The following is a 21919-nucleotide window of genomic DNA, read 5'->3' as shown; positions in this document are numbered from 1 at the left end:
ATGAACTTCGATGTGCACAGGAGTTGAAGGAAGAGAGGGTGGGGGTGAGAGTAAGCAGAGCAACCAGAGTGTATTTTATCCATCCATACATGAAATTATCAAAGAACAAATTTCATTAATAATTAAAAAAAGAAAAAGTAGGCCCCACCATCCACAGAAGGCAATCCCATGGCTCCGGCAGAATACTAGCAGTACTTTAAAAGCAATGAGAGCTCCAATTCAGGTACGCTGAGGTCGTTCATCTGTACGCCATCACACCCTGGAGGACACTCAAAACCCTGGTCCTTAACTCCTGACCTCAGAGCACGAGCAACAGAGTAAAATGTCATCCTAGCTAGACCTATCAAATAAGATTTCTAATTTAGGCCTTAGACTCCAACTGCTATTGTAGAGCAGGGCTTATCAACACAGCCAGAGCTCGGCGTGAGAACGCTCGCAGCCAACTATACCAGTAAGTCCGAACAGCTTCTTAAAGGCTCCCTCTGCCCCTGCAAATCACTGAAAGCAAGGAATCCAAGCCAGGAGGCCTGAGCCCTTCCCCTCCATGCCACTTACCAGCTCTTGTAGCCGCCTCTTGCTCATGCCTTTGCGCTCCAGCTGTTTCTCAATCACTTTGGCATTCTGTGCATAGGAGTCAGCAACTTCTCTCTATAGGAAAAATAAAGGACCTTGAGACCAGCATACCTATCAAGAGCTACACACTCTTCATCGTCTCAATAACCCTGAAGAGATCGGGTTTCCATGGCGATCATTTGATAACAACCCTTCGTAAAAACACTTGAAAACAGAAACGTTAACTGCTGGTATTGCTAAGGACCTACTTAAACCATTAGAGCCAGACTGGAAGGGACTGAAAATGATTCAGTCCAGTACCTCCTTTATTTATTATTTGTTTGTTTTGGAAACAGAATCCTGCTATGTAGTACATGTAGACCCTGAACTGGCGAGCCTCCTGACTAAGCCTCCAGAGTAACGGAATTATAGACTTGACCTCTCAGGCCTGAATCCAGTTCAGTAGCTTTAAAATTAAAAAGTGATGCGAGGGCCCAAATTCCTTGTTCTCTTTTACAGATGTCCCTCCCATTCAGAGAAGCAGGCACTAGTCCAATAGCATAGAACTTCCTACTAGCAGAGCAGGGTAAGAAAGCTGAGCAGCCAATTGTACGGCTCTGCAAGAACTCGGACCCTGAAGTCACCTCAATCCCCCTCCCCGATTCCAAGTCCCCCGAAAGCAGAAGCACTTACAGCCTCTATCTCTTCTTCTTCTTCATCAATGGTAGACACAGTAACAGAGCTGAACTTGCCCATGTCTTTAGTCCGTTTGGTCATCATAACCTAGAATAGAAGGAAGAGCCATCAAGCTACGGTCAGCCCAGAAGAATCCATGAGCTGTGTATACAAGTGCATTTGTGTGCATGTCTGTGTACAAGAGGGGTGTGAGAAGACCTGCCTCTTAAGGTCAGGCTGGCTAGCTAAATGGCAATGCTTTGAACCATTACTATTGGGGTTTTTGTTTTTGAAGTTTGTTTGGTTTTTGGTTTTTGGTTTGCGGGGGGAGGGTTGGTTTTTGGTTTTTCGAGATAGGGTTTCTTTGTGTAGTCCTGGCTGTCCTGGACTCACTCTGTAGACCAGGCTGGTCTCGAACTCACAGTGATCCACCTGCCTCTGCCTCCCTGAGTGCTGGGATTACAGGCGTGCACCACCACCAGGCAAACAGGTGGCTGAAGAGATACCCAAGGGTGCTAGGAACCAAAGTCTTATCTTTTTGGTTGTGAGCCTAGCCTTTAATGGTTGAGCCATCTCTCTAGACCACTACTGAGGGTTTTTAAGTATATTTAAAAACCAGTCTAATTCATTGAGGATTTACTTGTTCCTACTCTAAAAAGAAAAATACCTGAAAAGGAAAATAAAAACTACAGAATTTCTAACCTCAACTTCTAATGTATATAAAAAGCAAATAAATGTCACAGTTCTATAACATCTGCTTATACACAACAATGGCATCTTCTTAATAAATATTTCATTTATAAATGGAAATGTCTTAGGTATTACACCCTTATTTTAAAAATTAGTGGGCGGTGCTACAGCTCAATGTCGCTTGCCTAACATGTTCTGGGTTTGATCTCCAGTGCTAATTAAATTTGGGGCTAAATGTGTAGTTATATTATTCAGTCTGTGTCCTATGATGATAATTACCTTCTTAGGAGGCTCTTGTTTCTGAGTATATATATTGGTTTTCCCAAAGCCTTGGCCAAATTTCACTACTGCTCCATCCACAATGAAGGTCACAGGAGCATTCTTCGGCTGGGACTGGTAGAAGAGCGGCAGTCCACACCTGCAAATGGCAACGTGAGTCTCTGGGAGGCTTCACACTGTACATCCTTAAAGCTTGCAAAAGTAGACTCAGTTTCTGAGAACACTTTTGTTTCTGGCATAAAATGCTTACCCAGAAGAACTTGATAAGACTCAATTAGGGTGCATGTGGAAATTTCTGATCAGATTTCTAGGTCCCTGTCAGAATATCCTGGTTTGGCAAATGGGCAGTAGGGGTAAGGTGAGTGAGGCCCGAGGCTACTATTTTCATCTGCATCGCATGTAATTATTGCCATTAGACAACATTTAGGCAGTGCTAGCTAATGCTGCCACTCTTCCCAGGCGCTTCTGCACTGCTTTAGGCATTCTGCTCACTTTGCTGTTTCATTTTACAGCATCAAGAAAAAATGGACAGAAGCCACTACAGTGTTTGGCAAACAAAATCCTGTACAGCTGCCACTTTCTGTGGCTGACCATTATACTTTCTGAGCTAAAAAAAAAAACAACAGACCTATAAGATATAATAAAAACCAGCTTCATGAATCCAATATGGCTAGGAACTCAAATGCTCGCCTATCTTCTACTTATTTTCCTCTGTTTCAATCCCCCTACTCTGAGGCTTTTGAGAGCCAAGACACAATTGTCCTTACATCAAGATTAAACTTAACCACCATGCATAGTGGCTGGCCTGGAGTTCCAGCACTCAGGAGGCAGAGGCAGGTAGATCTCTGTGAGTTCAAGGCCAGCCTGGTCTACACAGCAAGTTCCAGGACAGCCAAGGCTATTACACAGAGAAATCCTGTCTCAAATCAGCAACAATAAAAACTGAACTCACTAATATTCTTACTATTAATAACTTAAAGCTGGAAATTTTGCTTTAAACAACATCCTTTAAGATTCTTAGCTTTACAATCCACATGATACATTTTTACATAATCCTGGAACTAAATGATATTGTGTCACATTTTACATTATGACTTAGGCAATTCTACTCCAAAAGAAAATACATTCCCACACTAAGACCTGTCTAGAATACTCAGAGCAACATTACTGGTAATAGCCCAAGCTACAAGCAACTCAAATTCACTGTGAATGGGTAAACAAACCAGTACAATGGAATACTCAAAATAAAGAGCACCTTGAATGAGTAAATGAAAGAATAGGATGGGATAATTCAGCAATAAAGAGAAACAAATGACTGATACACATAACAACTTAGATGAATCCCTAAAACAAAATTGAGAAAAACAAAACAAAAAAACTAGGTATAGGAGCCAGTGAGATGGCCGAGTGTTTTGTTTTGTTCTTTGGTTTTTGTTTTGTTGTTGTTGGTTTTTTGTTTTGTTTTGTTAGTTTTTTTTTTTCAAGACAAGGTTTCTCTGTGTAGCTTTGGCTGTCCTGGACTCACTCTGTAGACCAAGCTGGCCTCAAACTCACAGAGATGCACCTGGCTTTGCCTCCCTGAGTGCTGGGATTAAAGGCGTGTGCCACCATGCTTGGCTTGAGATGGCTGAGTCTTTAAAGGAGCCTGTGGCCAAGCCAGGCAACTTGAGTTTGATCCCCAACACCCACATGGAAAAAGATGAGAACATTCCACAAGTTGTCCTTCAACCCCTACATAGAAGGAAGGAAGAAAGGAAGGAAGGAAGGAAGGAAGGAAGGAAGGGAGGGAGGCAGGCAGGCAAGGAGGGAAAGAGGAAGGGAAAGGGAGAAGAGGAGAGGGAAGGGAGAAGAAAGAGAAAGGCAGACCAGGTATAAAAAAAATATGCATTTGGCTGGGCAACGGTGGCACACGCCTTTAATCTCAGCACTCGGGAGGCAGAAGCAGGCAGATCTCTATGAGTTCAAGGCCAGCCTGGTCTACAAAGCGAGTCCAGGACAGCCAAGGCTACCCAGAGAAACCCTGTCTCAAAAACAAAACAAAACAGAACAACAACAATAAAAACAACAGCAAAAACAAAAACAAAGAAGCCAGGCACTCGTGACACATGCCTTTAATCCCAGCACTTGGGAGGCAGAGACAGATCTTTGGGAGTTTGAGCCTGGTCTACAGAGCTGGTTTTAGGACAACCAAGGCCACACAGAGAAACCCTCGTCTCAAAAAAAACAAAATCAAACCAAACCAAAACCCTCAAGTTTTTGCCTGGTATAGTGACTCATGCCTATAATCCCAGTACTTGGGAGGCTAGGGTTAAGGATCCAAAGCTCAAGGCTAGCCTGAACCTTGCCTCAAAAGAAAGAAAAAAAAAAAGGTCGTCATTTTCCTTACCTTTGTAATCAGCTGGTCAGGGATGGAATTTAGCTAGCGTCTTTGGGAAGCATATTATTAGCATTTGGTCTGAAGGCGTTGGAGATTACTGAGGCCAGGGGAGACTTATTTTCCTAACACTTGCTTTTACTTACTTTGCACACTTCTTCCTGTATTGGCGTTCAATACCCTCAGGTCTGCAGAGAAAATGGAAGTTTAAAAATGAAAAGTTAAGAGCAAATTTCATACCCGATTAACCTCTTAGCTCATTTCTTCTCTTCATTCATCACTTATCATAGTTCATGCGAAAAGCTCAGAAGTTCCTCATTTCATAGATATGCTGGCTAGTTAAGCACATATTAAATTCACACGTCCCGCACGCATTCCTTCTTTCACAAGCATGTACTGAACCAACTAATAGCGGTCAGGTATCATGCTAACTGAGCAGAGAAAAGGGTAGCCATATTAATAGTTACAAGAGGGGCTGGACTTATGTTAGCAACAATAATAACCACAATCTAGCAGCAACCCATTGCAGAGCCAGCCCTTTGTGTCCATGGTTTCTGAATCTGTAAATTCTACCAAGCAGGGATAGAAAATATTAGACAAAAGTTGTATCAGGGGCTGGGAGATGACTCAGTGAGTAAGAGTACCTGCTCTGCCAGACCAAGGATTTAAGTTAGAATCCCCAGCATCCACACAAAAAGCCAGGCAACCCCAGAACTAGGGGGTTTGAGATAGGCAAATCCTGAGAGTCACTGGCCGCCAGCCAGCCTAGTAGAAATGACAAAGTTTCTAGCTCAGTGAGAGACCCTGTCTCAAGGGAATAAAATGGAGAGTGACGGAGGAAGACACCTCAACATTCAGATCTAGACTCTGAATGTGCATGCAACACATACACATGTATCACAAAAGTTGTATTAGTCCTGAAAATATGTATTTTCTTGACATTATCCCCCCTAAGTAATACAGTATTAATTATTTCATAGTGTTTACATTGGACTACATATTATAAACAATCTGGGCTGATGTTAAAGCCTACTCTCCCAGTGATATAAATGCTCCAACAGGGCCACACTTCTTAATCCTTCCCAACAGTCCACCAACTGGGAACCAAGCATTCAAATATATGAGGCTATGGGGGCTGTTCTCATTCAAACCACCACAGTACCAAATTCTTCTCTATAGAACTTGAACCAGTTTATACTAGCAGCAATATATTGAGAGTTCTGTTTCTCTTTTGCCTCATTGATGGTGTATGCTATTTGACTGCAACCTGCTCAATTTCTCAGGTGAAAAATTAGATCTTCAAATGTGCTGTAGCATGTGCCTATAATCATGGTTACTCCAAAGGCTGGGGCAGGAGGATCACAATTTGAGACTCACCTGGGTAACATAGCAAGACTCAGCAACAAAAAGAAAAGAAAATGGGCCCTCCAAACTTGGATTCCCCCCCCCAAACTGAAGCTATACATCTTAGCACCAACATGACAACCATTGTATATTTTTTGGTGAACCATTAGCTCATATCTTTTCAGTCACCTTTTTCTTTTACATTAAGGAGACTTGCACTATTTATTAATGGGCCCTCCAAGTATTTGTTTCTCAGTTTGTCATTTGTCTTTGATTTTTTTGTTGGTTTTGATTGTGTGGGAATCTTTAGATTATCCTATAGTCACTGCAGTTAACTTCTCTCTCCTGCTCTCACTCTCTGCCATGTATGTTATAACACAGCCAAGACTTCTCCAATCTGAATTCCTATCTGAAATAAGAAATTCCAACCACTTATTCTAGAATCTGCTACCAATCTGTTTCTTCCTTCAAACCACTCTCAAAATAGAGGCAGAAGTGGCTTCTCTTTAAAGAATAAATCTCAAAGTCCTAAGAACACAGCTGCAGCATCTTATACGCTGTCTGCCTCCTCATATACACTAGCCAAATCAGTCCTCCTCCTGTTTTAGTTCTTTGAAAGAACATGTCCTTTCACACAGCTGACAGCTTACACACATACATGTTCCTCCCTCTGCCTAGAATGTTCTGCTCATCACACTGCTATGGTTGTCCTCTTCATCTACTTTGATGCCACTTCATAAGTAACCTAATCAGAGGCCTTTCCCTGACCTCTTTCACTAAGACGTTCTCATGTGACTCTCCCTACTAATTACTTGAATTTTTGATGTATTAATTTTCTATCATCTATTCCCTGAGATCACACAGACTCTGCTTTATCACTCTATCACCAGAGCCGAGCAAAGCACTACATCTAGGGACCGGAGAGAGGGTCCAGCTTTGATTCCCAGCACCCACACGGCAGTTCACAACTGTCTGTAACTCCAGTTCCAGGGATCCAATGCCCTCTTCTAGCCTCTGCAGGCACAAGGCACACACGTAGTTAAATAAGCATACGCGCAGACAAAACACCATATGCATAAAATTACAAGTACTGGACACACAGATATATAATAAGCAGTGAATGAATTGAAATGAATTAATCTTTGGTTCGGTTTGGTTTTGGTTTTTTGAGACAGGGTTTCTCTGTGTTAGCCATGGCTGTCCTGGACTCCCTTTGTAGACCAGGCTGGTGTCGAACTCACAGCGATCCGCCTGCCTCTGCCTCCCAAGTGCTGGGATTAAAGGCGTGCACCACCACGCCTGGTGAATTAATCTTAATAAGGAAACTATGCTTAGAATTGAGAAGGCTTTTTCTGCAATAAGATCTTATTGAAATTCCCAGGATGATCTGGAGTTTGCCTATGTAGCCCAGGCTGCCCTTCATCTCACGCAATCCTCCTGCCTTAGACTTCTACATACTAGGATATGTTTTAAGCCATCACATCTGGCTGATGAAGTTAAGTACTTAAATGGAAGAATTTGTAATGGCAGCAGAGGTGGTATCTCCATACTGTCCGAGGAAGACACAAAGACCTCATGAAGAGGTTATACTCCTGCCACAGTCCTGACAGAAAATGAGATTTCATCCAAAGGAAATACTCCATATATGCATAGTGTATTCATGGAACTGCTACAGAGAATTCTTGTCTGATGTCATTAGGACTTAAAAGTCAAGGATTTCCCACTTTTAGACATAAAAACACTGCCAGATTATTCAATGAACAATCATATACCGATAAATTAGATAACTTAGAAGTCCTAGAATGAAAAAGAATGGCATGCTGGGTGTGGTGGCACTTGCTGTAAGCCCAGCACAGGGGAGCTAAAGCAGGACTGAGCTGAAGGCCAGCCGGCTACATGCTGAGACCCTGTCTCAAAAAGCAAAAGAGGAAAAAGTAACCCAAATTGCCTAAGCTCACTCAAGAAATAGATGGGAAAGATGGGCCATGGGCCGTGTGCTCGGCAGTCACTGGAGAAAAGGAGGACCACGAAGAATGGACTAGAATCCTGCCTTAGCCAGCAGAAGAGCTTAGAGCGAGCCCTTGGCGAAGCTGCTTATGACTAGAGCATGGACGATGGCAAAGGGGAGTGTACTTGCTTGTTAGTAAGTGCTAAGAACTCTGAAGCCTAAGAGTGGCCTGGCCATAAATAAGGCACTACTTTCTACACTGAGAAAGGCTATGGCTAAGGCTGATTCACCCCAAAGGTGAGGCTGATTGGATTTCTGGTTTCTACTTCAGTCTAGGGTCACGAAGTAGTTTTTTTGACTAGCTTTATTATGTCACAGGAGCCTAAAGCCTCCTTGTATTAAGTTACTTTCTGTACTAACTGAATAATACATATTAATATATAATATTATTATATGCAGAACTTTGTATAAATATTATATATAATTATTACAGTGATCCTAAAAATAGTAGACGACTTTCAAAATCAGTAATCTAAATAATGGCTGAAGATAAAGCCTAAGACAAAGTGACACATGTAATCCGAGCACTTGGGAAGTATAAGCAGGAGGACCAGGAACTAAGGTCACTTTCCACTAAGTGTCCCATTCAAGGCCTATGCTACATGCGAGACTGCCAAAACTAAACTAAACAAAACAACAACAGAGGTTAAGAGCACTGGCTGCTCTTCCAAGGAACTCAGGTTCTATTGCCAGCAACCACAAGGTAACTCACAAGCATCTGTAACTCCACTTCCAGAAGCATACATGCAGGTAAAAATTCATACATAGGAAATAAAATTTCTAAAAATGAAAAGGCACAGAAAAAGCCACGTGATGATCTAGGCGGATAATGGAGTGATGCACTGTTAAGCCAAGGAACACTAAGGATAGCTGGGGGGAAAATCCAGAAGAGTGAAAGAGAAGGCTCAGAGAGTAAAGCATCTGACCCCAAACTTGATGACACAAGGTCTGTCCCTGAGACCCACGCGGTAGAAGAAAACCATCAAAAGCTGTCCCCTGACCTCCACAGGCAGGCTATGGCAGCCCCAAGCATGCCCCACCCACTACTGCCACACAGAGTACATAAAAGAAAAATTTAAAAGAACAAACAAAAAATGCCAGGCTTGGTGGTACATGGTTTTAATCCCAGAATTTTGGAAGTAAAGGCAGGTAGATCTTTGAGCTCCAGGCCACTGCCACCCCTCCATCCGTCTCCCCCCCCCCCTCTCTCACACACACACACACACACACACACACACACACACACACACACACACACACGCCACACAGGCAGTAGGAGGGGGTAAGTCAGCAAGATCATAGCTGACAATTTTCAGACTTCAGGCTCCAAATCTGAGCCCATTAACTTTTGTTTCTTAAAGCTACCCAGGATATGGTATTTTACTATAGCAGATTTAGCACATTAATATACCAGTGTGTTCAAGTGTCTAAGATAGTGCTCAGCATAAAACAGGAGTTCAGAAAATGAAATATTTGCTGAATAGGTGGGCTTTATTCTATAGGACAGACCTCCTGTGCTATCAGGCACCTGTGGGTGACCACTCATCTTTCATACATACCATGGAGCTCTTTCTTTTTTAAAAAGTGTGTGTGTGTGTGTGTGTGTGTGTGTGTGTGTGTGTGTGTGTGTGTGTACGTACGTACGTACTGGTGCTTTACCTGCATGCATGTCTGTAGAAGAGTGCATCATACCTCATGGAACTGGAGTTACAGATGGTTGTGAGCCACCATATAAATGCTAGAAATTGAACCATGGCCCTCTGGAAGAGCAACCAGTGCTCTTAACTGCAGAGCCATTGCTCCAGCCCCTCTTTCCTGTCTTATTCCCTGTATCCTTAGGTTCTTCTGATTCTGTCCAATTCTTTTGTCTGCTTTGTAACTCTTCAGTCCTCTTCTTTCTTTCCCTCCCATCTGCTTTATCTTGTAGGCATGTAAAAGCTCTCAAGTAAGCCTAGGCTACATATAGCTGAGGATGACCTTGAATTTTTTTTGTTTTGTCTTGTTTTGGTTTTTCAAGACAGGGTCTCTCTGTTTAGCCTTGACTGTCTTGGAGTCGTTTTGTAGACCAGGCTGGCCTCGAACTCAGTGATCCGCCTGCCTCTGCCTCCCAAGTGCTGGGATTAAAGGTATGCGCCACCAAGCCCGGTGACCTTGAACTTTTAATCAGCCTGCCTCTATCTCCCTGGAGTTAGGATTACAAGTGTGTTATTACCATCCCCACTATGTGTACTACCAAGGATTGTAAATACTCCAACTGAGTTATAGCCTTATCCCTTGCTCTACATGCGTTCTATGTAACTTTATCCTCCCCCCACACCAAAAATTCCTCAATTTAGATACATATCCAACTATGTCACTCTCTGCTTATGAGATGGCTCAGTGACTAAGAGTACACTGCTTTTGCAGAAGACTCAAGTTTGATTCCCAGGGCCCTTATTAGATGGTTGGCAACCACCACCAGGAACTCCAGCTCCGGGGGAATCAAACAGCATCTCCTCACCTCTACAGGCACCCGCACTCACAGGAACATATCTGCGCACACACACACATACGCGCATGCACAGGAAATTGATGACAGTCTGTAAATCACCCCCTGCCTTGCAAGCAAGCAGAACTTGAGTTTGATCACCTGGAACCTAGCTAAATGCTAGGCTTGGTGGTGTCCTTGTATAATGCCAGCACTGAAGCAAGTAGCTCCACTAGCCAGCCAATGTAGACTACTTAGCAAGGTCTAGGCTAGTAAGAGGAACTCTTTCCTTTTTCTTTTCTCATTTTTTTTTTTTGAGACAGGGTTTCTCTGTGTATCTCTGTCTATCCTGGAACTCACTTTGTAGACCAGGCTACCCTCAAACTTAGACATCTGCCTGCCTCTGCCTCCTGAGAGCTGGGTGCCACTGCCGCTGCCACCACCTGGTGAAACTTTCTTTAAAAAAATAAAAAGCAGAAGGCAGTCGGGAATAAGACCAAGGTTGTCCTCTGGCCAAGCATTCACACACACACATGTGCAACAGCTCCTGGCCAAAGCACAAACACACACAAAGAAATAGCTTTTCACTGCCTTCAGGAAAAGCATTTCACCTTCCTTACCACAGAACGTATGAAGCCTTTTTTTGTAAAACAGTAAGCCATGCTCTGGCTATAAAAGACTATTGAAGTTTCCCAAGGACATCATATTTCATGCTCTTAAGGCTCCCAGATTCCCTCCACCTGGACTGTTCCTCCTCTTCCTCCTCCCCTCCCCCCCTCCTCCTCCTCTTCCTCCTCTTCCTCCTCCTCCTCCTCCTCCTCCTCCTCGAGCTGGTGTAGCCTTAGGTCAAGCCAAGCACAAATTCCACTATCTTTCAGAGCCTTTCCTAACCACAACACATGTAAAACAACCCTCTCCCACCTCTTTTCCCATAGCCTTTGTTCACAGTGCCAGCATTTCTTTCTATCACAATTAAGAAGCCTGTTTTCTCACTGATTCTTTAATAAAGATTGTGACTTATTCGATAGTCACAGATTTGGTAGCTAGCTCAGTACCTGGCACAAGGCACGCATAAGATTATAGGCTGGGGAGGTAACTCTGTTGGGAGAGTGCTCACCCAGGAAGGTTAAGGCTCTCGGTTCCATCCCCAGCCCTGCAAAAATACTGAAAGCAACAACAACAACAACAATAAAAGTTACACAGGTTGTACTAACTCATTCAAACCTGTAATTGGAACAGCATAGCTATCAAATGCCAAGAGAATCAAATTTCAGTACCATTTAAAGTATAATCAAGAGCCAGGTGTGGTGGCGCACGCCTTTAATCCCAGCACTCGGGAAGCAGAGGCAGGCGGATCGCTGTGAGTTCGAGACCAGCCTGGTCTACAAAGTGAGTCCAGGGCAGCCAAGGCTACACAGAGAAACCCTGTCCCGGAAATAAATAAATAAAGTATAATAAAGAATTTGCTGCATTAAAATAAGTTAGGATATTAGCACAAATGCCAAAGTATCAGGCCTAACTGCATGAGCTGCTTAACACTACCACTACAAAGGATAATTTACATTCTTCAGAAACAGACCTCAACACAGCAGGCAACTAGAGCACTAAGCCCCTACCTCCGAAGATAGGTAGTCTCCTCATCTTCTGTGTTACAAAACTTATGGGCATGTTTGGCAGCATCGATCACGCGAGACCGGTCCCGGGGCCTCATGGGCAATTTTTCTAATTGACAATCTGAAAGAATGGAGGAAGATTTCGTCACCGAAAATATCTTGAGCCTAGTAACCCATGCTCTGGCCACCAAAGACTATTGACGTTTCCCAAGGACATCATATTTCATGCTCTTAATGCTTCCAGATTCCCTCTACCTGGACTGTTCCTCATTTTCCTCCAAGAGCTGGTGAAGTCTTAGTTCAAGCCAAGCTTGAACTGAGTGGCGCTGCACGCCTGTAATGCAGGAGGATCAACAGCAAATTCGAGACCAGTCTAAGCTACACAATGAGTTTAAAACCGGCCTGAGCAAACTTAATGAGAGCTTGTCTCAAAGGGGAAGAACAAAAAACAAACAGACAAACGGGGGCGGGGGACGGGGAACCAAAGGAAGAAAGAAGAAAAAGCCGGACGTTTCGAGGCAGCCGCCGTTTCCCGCCACTCACCCAGCACCAGGACCATCTGGCCGCATAAACAGTAGTAGACGTGGAGGGGCTTCTCGCCGTCATCATATTCCTCGCGGTCTCGGGTGTCGGAGCAAACAACCGACCGGGACACGACTTTCGGCATAGCTCCGCCACAGCAGCCAGAAAACTCGAAAGAAATGAAGCGGCGCGCGGAGATGACGTAACAGATAAACGTGCTAGACTATTTCCCCACCCAGGTCACGTGTTGGTAGCGGCCAGATTAACTTCCGGAATGTCCCATCCCGCTAACTTGCCCGGGGAGGCGGGGGAGGCGGGGGAGGCGGGGGAGGCTGAGTTGACAGAAGCTCCTGGGCTAGGCAGTTAGTTGGGACAGCTCAGTGTTATTTAAGTTATTTTTATTTCTATATAGTCATCAATATTGTATTTATTTATTAGCGCAAGCTAGTGTGTGTGTGTGTGTGTGTGTGTGTGTTGCGCGCATGTTGAAATCAGAGGACAACTTTCAGGATTTTTTTTTTCATATTCCATTTTTGGTTTTTGGTTTGTTTTTCGAGACAGAGTTTCTCTGTGTCCTTGTGGATCTGAAAAGATGCAACTCAAGTCTTCAGGCTTAGCAGCAACCACTTTTACCTTCTAAGCCATCTCTCTTGTCCATGAATATTTATGAGTATATGTAAAACAAAATAAAACACTATACATTACACATATACATATAACCTAGATTTTAAATATATCAGTAAATATTTTGATTTTACTGGCTGTATTCAGAATGAGTATCTAATGAAGTAGAAGCTTTTTTTTTTCCTGCTGTAATGGGGATTAAATATAGGATGTTTGCACATTCTGGACAAGCATTCTATCACTGAGCTATATCCTCCAGCCCCGTTTCTTAAATTCTTGGGGGTTTTTAGATTTTTTTTAAATTTATTTTTTATGTGCATTTGGTGTTTTGCCTACATGTATGTCTGTGTGAGGGGGGCAGATGCACTGGAACTGTAATCTGCCATGTGCGTGCTGGGAATTGAACCTGAGTCTTCTGAAAGACCAGCCAGTGCTCTTAACCATAATTTTTCAATGATTTATATATTTTTATTTTATGTGTACTAGTGTTTTTGCCTGCATATATGTCTGTGCACCACATTTGTGCCTGGTATCCACAGAAGCCAGAAGGGTTTGAATCCTTTGCAACTGCCATTACAGATGGCAGCTCTCTTAACCACTCAGCTATCTCTACATCCCGTTTTATTTTTTAAGATTTATTTGTTTATTATTATGGATACATTGCTCTGCTGACATAAGCACTCACAGGCCAGAAGAAGGCACCAGACCTCACTATAGATGGTTATTAGCCACCATGTGCTTGCTGGGAATTGAACTCAGGATCTCTGGAGGAACAGCCAGTGCTCTTAACCTCTGAGCCATCTCTCCAGCCCCTACATCCCTTTTTTTTTTAATGCAGGATTTCATTATCTAGTACAAGGTAGCGTTGAATGCATAATCCCCTTCCCTCTACCTCCTATGTACTGAGATTGTAAGCATGTATTGCTGATTTTTATTTATTTATTTTAATATATTTTATTAATTTATTCATATTACATCTCAGTTGTTATCCCATCCCTTGTATCCTCCCATTCCTCCCTCCCTCCCATTTTCCCCTTATTCCCCTCCCCTCTGACTGTGACTGAAGGGGACTTCCTCCCCCTGTATATGCTCATAGGGTATCAAGTCTCTTCTTGGTAGCCTGCTATCCTTCCTCTGAGTGCCACCAGGTCTCCCCCTCCAGGGGATGTGGTAAAATATGGGGCGCCAGAGTTCATGTGAAAGTCATATCCCACTCTCCACTCAACTGTGGAGAATGTCCTGTCCATTGGCCAGATCTGTGTAGGGGTTCGAAGTTTACTGCACCTATTGTCCTTGGCTGACATAGTTTGAGCAGGACCCCTGGGTCCAGATCTGCCCATCATAATGTTATTCTTGTAGGTTTCTAGGACCCTCTGGATCCTTCTATTTCCCCATTCTCCCATGCTTCTCTCACCTAGAGACCCAATAGGATGTCCTCCCCTCTGTCCTACTTTCATGGTAAGTGAAGACTTTCATGAGACATGCCCCTTGGGCTAGTGTCCTGATATAAGTGAGTATATACCATTTGAGTCTTTCTGCTTCTGGGTTAACTCGCTCATTAAGATAATTTCTAGTTCAATCCATTTGTCAACAAATTTCGGCAAGTCCTTGTTTTTAGTGGCTGAGTAGTATTCCATAGTGTAAATGTACCACCGTTTCTTTATCCATTCTTCTACTGGGGGACACTTAGGCTGTTTCCAGGTTCTGGCTATTATGACTAAGGCTGCTATGAACATGGTTGAGCATATGTCCTTGTTGTGTGCTGGAGCATCTTCTGGGTCTATTCCAAGGAGTGGAATAGCTGGGTTTTGAGAGACAGTGTCTTCTGCCTTACAGAAGCTTCTCAACCTCATGAAGTCTCATTTATTAATTGTTGACCTTAAGGCCTGGGCTGTTTGGTGTTCTGTTCAGGAAGGTGTCTCCTGTGCCAAAGTGTTCTAGGCTCTTCCCCACTTTTTCTTCTAACTGATTTAGTGTCTCTGGTCTTATGTTGAGGTCTTTGATCCACTTGGATTTGAGTTTTGTGCATGGTGACAAATATGGGTCCAATTGTATTTTCTACATGTAGACATCCAATTAGACCAGTACCATTTGTTGAAGATGCTATCCTTTTTCCATTGAATAGATTTGGCTTCTTTGTCAAAAATCAAGTGACCATATGTGTGTGGATTCATATCTGGGTCTTTGATTCGATTCCATTGGTCAACCAGCCTATTGCTGTGCCAATACCATGCTGTTTTAATTACTGTTGTTTTATAGTACAGCTTGAGATCAGGTATGGAGATTTTTCCGCAGGATCTTTTATTGTACAGGATTGTTTTAGCTATTCTGGGTTTTTTGTTTTTCCATATGAAGTTGAGAATTGAACTTTCAATGTCTTTAAAAAATTGTGTAGATATTTTGATAGGGATTGCATTGAATCTGTAAATTGCTTTTGGTAAGATGGCCATACTGATTTTTTTAAAAGATACAATTCAAATTCTTTTTTTAAAGCTTAGGCGTGGTGGCCCAGCACTCAGGAGGCAGAGGCAGGTAGATCACTGTGAGTTCGAGGCCAACCTAATTTACAAAGTGGATCTAGGAGGACAGCCAAGGCTACACAGTGAAACCGTGTCTTGAAAAACCAAAAAAAAAAAAAAAAAAAAAAAAGTTAAAAAAAAAAAGATACAATTCAATTTGGGCAACGAGGAAGCTCAGTGAGCAAAAATGATTCCCATGAAGCCTGATGAGCTAAATTTCATCTCCAGGACCCACACAATGGATAGCAAGAGCAATCTAAGTCTCTTAAGCTGTACTCTGACTTGTGGTGTGCATCTGCACTCGCGCGCGCGCGCACACACACACACACACACACACACACACACACACACACACCCCTCTGCCTCCCAAGTGCTAGGATTAAAGGCATGTGCCACTGTGCCCAGCCATAATTCACTTCTTTTTTTTATATTATAGAGGAGTTTATTAAATGGGCATGGGGAGGAGAAGAAAAGGGGGAACCCAGAGAGAGAGAGAGAGAGAGAGAGAGAGAGAGAGAGAGAGAGAGAGAGAGAGAGAGACAGACAGACAGACAGACAGACAGAGAAAGAGACAGAGAGACAGAGGAAGAGAGAAAGGGGATAAAAGGGTAAGAGAGAGAGAGGGTAGAGAGTCCATAATTCACTTTTTAAGAGTGTATTACTAGCCAGGCATAGTTGCAGGCCTTCAATCTCAGTATTCAAAAAGCAAAGGCAACTGAGTCTACACAGTGAGGTCCTGTCTCAGAAAAAAAAGTAAACCAATTCGGTAATAGGGTTTTTTTTGGTTGGTTTTTCTGAGACAGGGTTCCTCTGTGTAGCCTTGGCTGTTCTGGACTCTCTTTATAGACCAGGCTGGCCTCGAACTCACATCCTACCTCTAGCCTCCCACGTGCTGGGATTAACGGCAAGTGCCACCATGCCCTGCTCAATTTGGGAAAAGTTTACTCAAAGTTGTGTAACTGATACCATCATCAAATTCCAGAATATTTTTTATCATTTCAAAAGGAAATCTATTTTTAGTCATTGCCTGCCTTCTTTCCATATTATAGACCTTAATTCATCTTTATGGTTGAATAATATTTCTCTTTTACATTTATTTTTAATTTATATATTCATTTTACATCCCAATCATAGCTCCCTCCCTTCCACCCTTTTCCCCGTTATCCCCGCTCCCCTTCTCCTCAGAAAATGGGAGCCCCACCCCCACCCCAGCACATCAAGTCACATCAGGACTGCGCTCCTCCTCATCCACTGAGGCCAGGCCAGGCAGCCCAGTTAGGGAGATGTGATCGAAAGCAGTCAACAGAGTCCATGTCATAGACAGTACCCACTGAACCTACTAGGAGACCCACATGAGAATCAAACTGCCCATCAGTTACGCATGCGTAGGAGGTGTAGGTCCAGTCCATGCCTGCTCTTTGCTTGGTGCTTCCGTCTCTGTGAGCCCCCATGGGTCTAGGTTATTTGGAATAGTATTTCATTGTGTGGAAATACTTTTTTTTGTTTGTTTGTTTATTTATCTGAGCATTAATGGTCAGCTCTTGTTTCCACTTTTTGTCTAGTATACATCATGCTACAATGGGCATTCACATACAACTTACAATGGTCATGTATGTACAGATCATATTCAGGATGGCTCTTTTCAATTCTTTCAGTTATATCCCTAGTAGGGAAATGGCTAGATCAAGTCCAAGTCTACATTTAATCTTTTGAGAACCTACTCGAGTGTTTCAAAACAGTACACAATTTTACATTCCTATCAGCAGTGTATGGGGGTTTTATTTCTCCGTAACCTTGCCAATAATTATTGTTTTTCTGTCATTTATTGTATTATTTATTTATGTATATGTATGTATTGAACATCTGTGTGGTGCCTGTGAAAGCCGGATGTGTGACCAGTTGCAGTGTTCTGCAGCTGGAGTTAGCAACAGTTGTGAGACACCTGATATGGATGTTAGAACTCAAACGGGGCCCTCAGCAAAGACCATTAAGTGTTCTTAACAGCTTAGCTATGTCTCTAGCCCCCATTGTCAGTCTTTTTTGTTATAGCCGTCATGATGGGTATGAAGTGGTGCTTCACTGTGGGTTCAATTTGCATTTCCCTGAAAACTAATGATGTTGAGCATTTTTTTTTTCATATATCATTTCTACATCTCCATTGGATGGATGCCAACTCACATCTTTTGGCCACTTTTAATTAGTCAATGTGTTACTGACTTGTAACAGTTCTTGCAGTGATCAAGCCTAGGCCCTCATGAATTTTGGGATAGGTTTCTATCATCAAGTCTCAGGGTTCTTAATATATTTTGGATATTAAGCCTTAATCATGTAAACGGTTTTCCATTAGAGGAATCTTGCTGATCTTGTTTGTTCTATGTGTGGGGGCCCATCTTTCATCCTTCCTACTCCAATCCCAGAAAGTTCCCCAACATTCTCTTTCTGGAGGATAGCAGCCTGGGGAACCTTAGAATAAATACATCAAGACAATTCACATTCAATAATTTCAACAGGGGAGGCCTGGTGGCACTCGGAGGAAGGATAGCAGGCTACCAAGAAGAGACTTGATACCCTATGAGCATATGCAGGGGGAGGAAGTCCCCCTCAGTCCCTGTCATAGGGGAGGGGAGTAAGGGGAAAGTGGGAGGGAGGGAGGAATGGGAGGATACAAGGGATGGGATAACAATTGAGCTGTAATATGAATAAATTAATAAAATATATTAAAATAAAATAAAAACCAGACTATTTATAACAAATAATTTCAACAATCCAAGTATCAACACTGAACTATTTTATTTCAAAGAAAGACTTATGTGAAGACTGCAGGAGCTAGTGACTAGAGAAACAAGCACAAGATGTACACAGGATGTACACCAACTGGAATGTAAAGCAATTTACCAAACCTTCAACAAAGATGTATTATTTAAAATATAAGACTCAGCCAAGTATGGTGGCGCACGCCTTTAATCCCAGCACTCGGGAGGCAGAGGCAGGTGGACCACTGTAAGTTCGAGGCCAGCCTGGTCTATAAAGTGAATCCAGGACAGCCAAGGCTACACAGAGAGACCCTGTCTCACAAAATCCAAATAAACAAATAAATATATCTAAGACTCTTCTTTTTACAAGTTGGGGGATGCGGGGGAGAGATGACTCAGTGGGTGAGTGCACTAGCTGCTCTTCCAGGGGACCTGGACTTGACTCCCAGATCTCACATGGGGGCTCACAGCCATCAACAACTCTAGTTTCAGGAGATTCAACTCTTCTGGCTCCCATGGGCACCAGGCACCATTGTGGTGCACAGGTATAAATGCTAGCCAATACTAATGCACATATCAAAATTATTTTTAACTATTAACATACATTAATTATGCTTAATTATAGGTTTCACTGCAACATTTTCATGCATATATTTAATGTGTTTTGGTCATATTCTCCCTCGTTATTTTTTTTTCCGAGACAGGGTTGCTCTGTGTAGTCTTGGCTGTCCTGGGCTCACTTTGTAGACCAGGCTGGCCTCGAACTCACAGAGATCTGCCTGCCTCTGCCTCCTGAGTGCTGGGATTAAAGGTGTGTGCCACCACAGATCATATAAATCTTTCCCACTCATTATTGTATCTTGTCCCTCTCCCACCTCCACTGACTTTCTCCCTTGTCGCATAGTTACTTAAAGGAGTGTGCATGAGGAGTTATATGAAGGGTTACTTACAAGAGTGTGGGCAATCTACCAGTGCCTACACCACTGAAGAAAGGCTCTCTCTCTCTCTCTCTCTCTCTCTCTCTCTCTCTCTCTCTCTCTCTCTCCCTTTTTTTCTTTTTTCTTTTTTCTTTTTCTTCAAGACAGGGTTTCTCTGTGTAGTCTTGGCTGTCATGGACTCACTCTGTAGACCAGGCTGGCCTCGAACTCACAGAGATCCACCTGCCTCTGCCTCCTTGAGTGCTGGGATTAAAGACATGTGCAGCCATGCCCAGCTGGGTCCCACCCCCCACCCCCCTCTGCAATCATTAACTGCCTACAGCTCCACAAGAAAGCCTGAGGTCTAATGAGCCAGTTCCCCCTCCACGACAAAATGATGAGAGGCAGTAAGCACAGCTGCTGGGAGTCCAAGAGAGCAGCAAAGCATGTCCAGAAAGCAGTGTTCCAACTGCTCCCAACCCTTCCTTCAGCTCTTATATTCTTACCCTCTCCTTGAGGATGTTTCCTTGTTCCTGAAGTTGATGGTTAAGATGTTCAATGTAGGATGGAGCCTCCAACATTAAGACTCTTCAGCATTTTGACCAGGTGTGCGTCTCTGCAGTAACCATTGCCCACTGCAAAAAGATGCTTCGGCAATCAAAGTTGACAACAGCATTAACCTATGGGCATAAACATAAATATAAGAAGGTAATTAGGCCGGGCGTGGTGGGTATGGTGACACACAACTTTAATCCCAGCACTCGGGAGGCAGAGGCAGGCAGATCGCTGTGAGTTCGAGACCAGCCTGGTCTATAAAGCAAGTCCAGGACAGCCAAGGCTACACAGAGAAACTCTGTCTCCAACCCCCCCCCCCACACCAAAAGAAGAAGAAGAAGAAGAAGAAGAAGAAGAAGAAGAAGAAGAAGAAGAAGAAGAAGAAGAAGAAGAAGAAGAAGAAGAAGGTAATTAGGTGCCTTGGGCCTATGACCTCTCCAGTCTCCAGTTTTAATTTTGTTTTGTTGTTGTTTTTTTGTTTTTTGTTTTTGTTATTTGAGACAGGGTTTCTCTGTGTAGCTTTGGCTGTCCTGGACTTGCTTTATAGATCAGGCTGGCCTCGAACTTCCAGTTTTAAATTTTAAAAATATTTATTAATGTATGTGGTGTGTGTGTGTGTGTGTGTGTGTGCACGCACGAGTGCACTATCTGCAAGATAGATCCCAGGAATAGAACTCAGACCATCAGGCTTGGCAGCAGGCTCCATGCTAGCTTTGCCCTCACAACACTCCTGCTTCAGCCTTGCTAGCGTGGAAAACAGACAAACACCACACCCCTGCCAAGATCGTTCCTCTTGTTGTATTGGGTTGTTCAAAATTGAACCAGGGGCTTTGTGCACATTAGGAAAGTACTCGCCTACTAGTTACACACCTAGCCCCAAGAATAAGAGAATTATTCATGAAAGTCTTAGAGAATCACAATCGTTGGCCCTTAGGTCTTAAACTACTATCACCCCTTTCATTCCATACTAGGCCATGTTTGTGGATCATCTGTTCTGTGTTAGGCACTGTGCTATTGGAATCAATTGCAAGTGGTCTCACCCCTCATGTGGCTTAGTCTAGTGCTGGAATTAGCAAGTGTTTTTTTTTTTTCTGTAAAGAACTAGAGAATGAATCCCTTAGGGTAGAGGAGCAAGAAACAAAATCAAGAATATAGTCTAGGAATTTACATGAGAGGAAATAAATTTTCATAAGCCCTTTATTGAACGAAATCTCAAAATGTAACATATATATGTATATTATATAGATTTACTAATATAGGTTCCTAATTAGAAGGATGGCATGCTATTGTAAAAAGGAATAATATTTCTCATAGTTAAGGTTCAAGTATTCTTGATCAGTAAATTCAGTTGCAGATATTGATAGAGTAACATTTATCTGTAATAAAATTTTTGCATTTGATCTTTGAGTTTTTCCCACAGAGATAAATACTACCACATACTTCTATCAGTCCACAGGATATTATTTTAATTCAGCACATTAATCACTGAGAAGGCATTTATACAATTCTATTAGTTTATACTCTTTTACTTGTTTTTTTCTGTTTATTTTATTTTTTCTTTTCTTTTACTTATTTTTTAATTTTTTAATTATTTTATTCAGATGACATCTCAATTGTTATCCCATCACTTGTATCCTCCCTCCCTCCTGCTTTCACCCTATTCCCCTCCTCTAGGTCTGTGACTGAGGCGAACCTCCTCCCCCACTATATGATCATGGGCTATCAAGTCTCATAGTTTATACTCTTAAAACTTTTATGTGTATGGATGTTCTGCCTGCATGTATGTCTGTGCATCACGTGTGTTCAATGCCCACAGAGACCAGAAAAGGGCATCAGACCCCCTGGAACTCCAGTTACTGAAGGTTGTGAGGTGCCATGTGGGTGATGGGAATTGAACCCAGGATCCCCTGGAGGAGCAGCCAGGGCTCTCAGTCACTGAGCTGTCTCTCCCCAGCCATAATATATACACTTGATGTTTGTTATTTTTCCTTAGTGCAGGGAATCGAAGACATTTAGCTTATAGCATG

The 21919-nt window shown here is 42.8% G+C and overlaps 1 protein-coding gene across 1 annotated transcript in view; it reads right to left on the bottom strand.

Moving 5' to 3' along the window:
- Window positions 1-21919, bottom strand: part of STEEP1 (STING1 ER exit protein 1) — a 48226-nt gene that overhangs the window by 3269 nt on the left and 23038 nt on the right. The window contains exons 2-8 of the mRNA XM_084789214.1: window positions 19844-20017; window positions 12546-12693; window positions 12006-12123; window positions 4717-4758; window positions 2197-2335; window positions 1246-1335; window positions 556-648 (exon numbers count right to left, since the gene is read on the bottom strand). Coding sequence (XP_084645340.1) covers window positions 556-648; window positions 1246-1335; window positions 2197-2335; window positions 4717-4758; window positions 12006-12123; window positions 12546-12693; window positions 19844-19918 — 705 coding nt within the window. The 5' untranslated portion in view covers window positions 19919-20017. The remainder of the gene's footprint in view (window positions 1-555; window positions 649-1245; window positions 1336-2196; window positions 2336-4716; window positions 4759-12005; window positions 12124-12545; window positions 12694-19843; window positions 20018-21919) is intronic.

This window comes from Acomys minous (genome assembly GCF_964271855.1).
Source record: "Acomys minous genome assembly, chromosome: 7".
Taxonomy (NCBI): Eukaryota; Metazoa; Chordata; class Mammalia; order Rodentia; family Muridae; genus Acomys; species Acomys minous.
The sequence above is the reverse complement of the archived record's forward strand: the minus strand, read 5'-3'. Positions and strand labels throughout refer to the sequence as shown.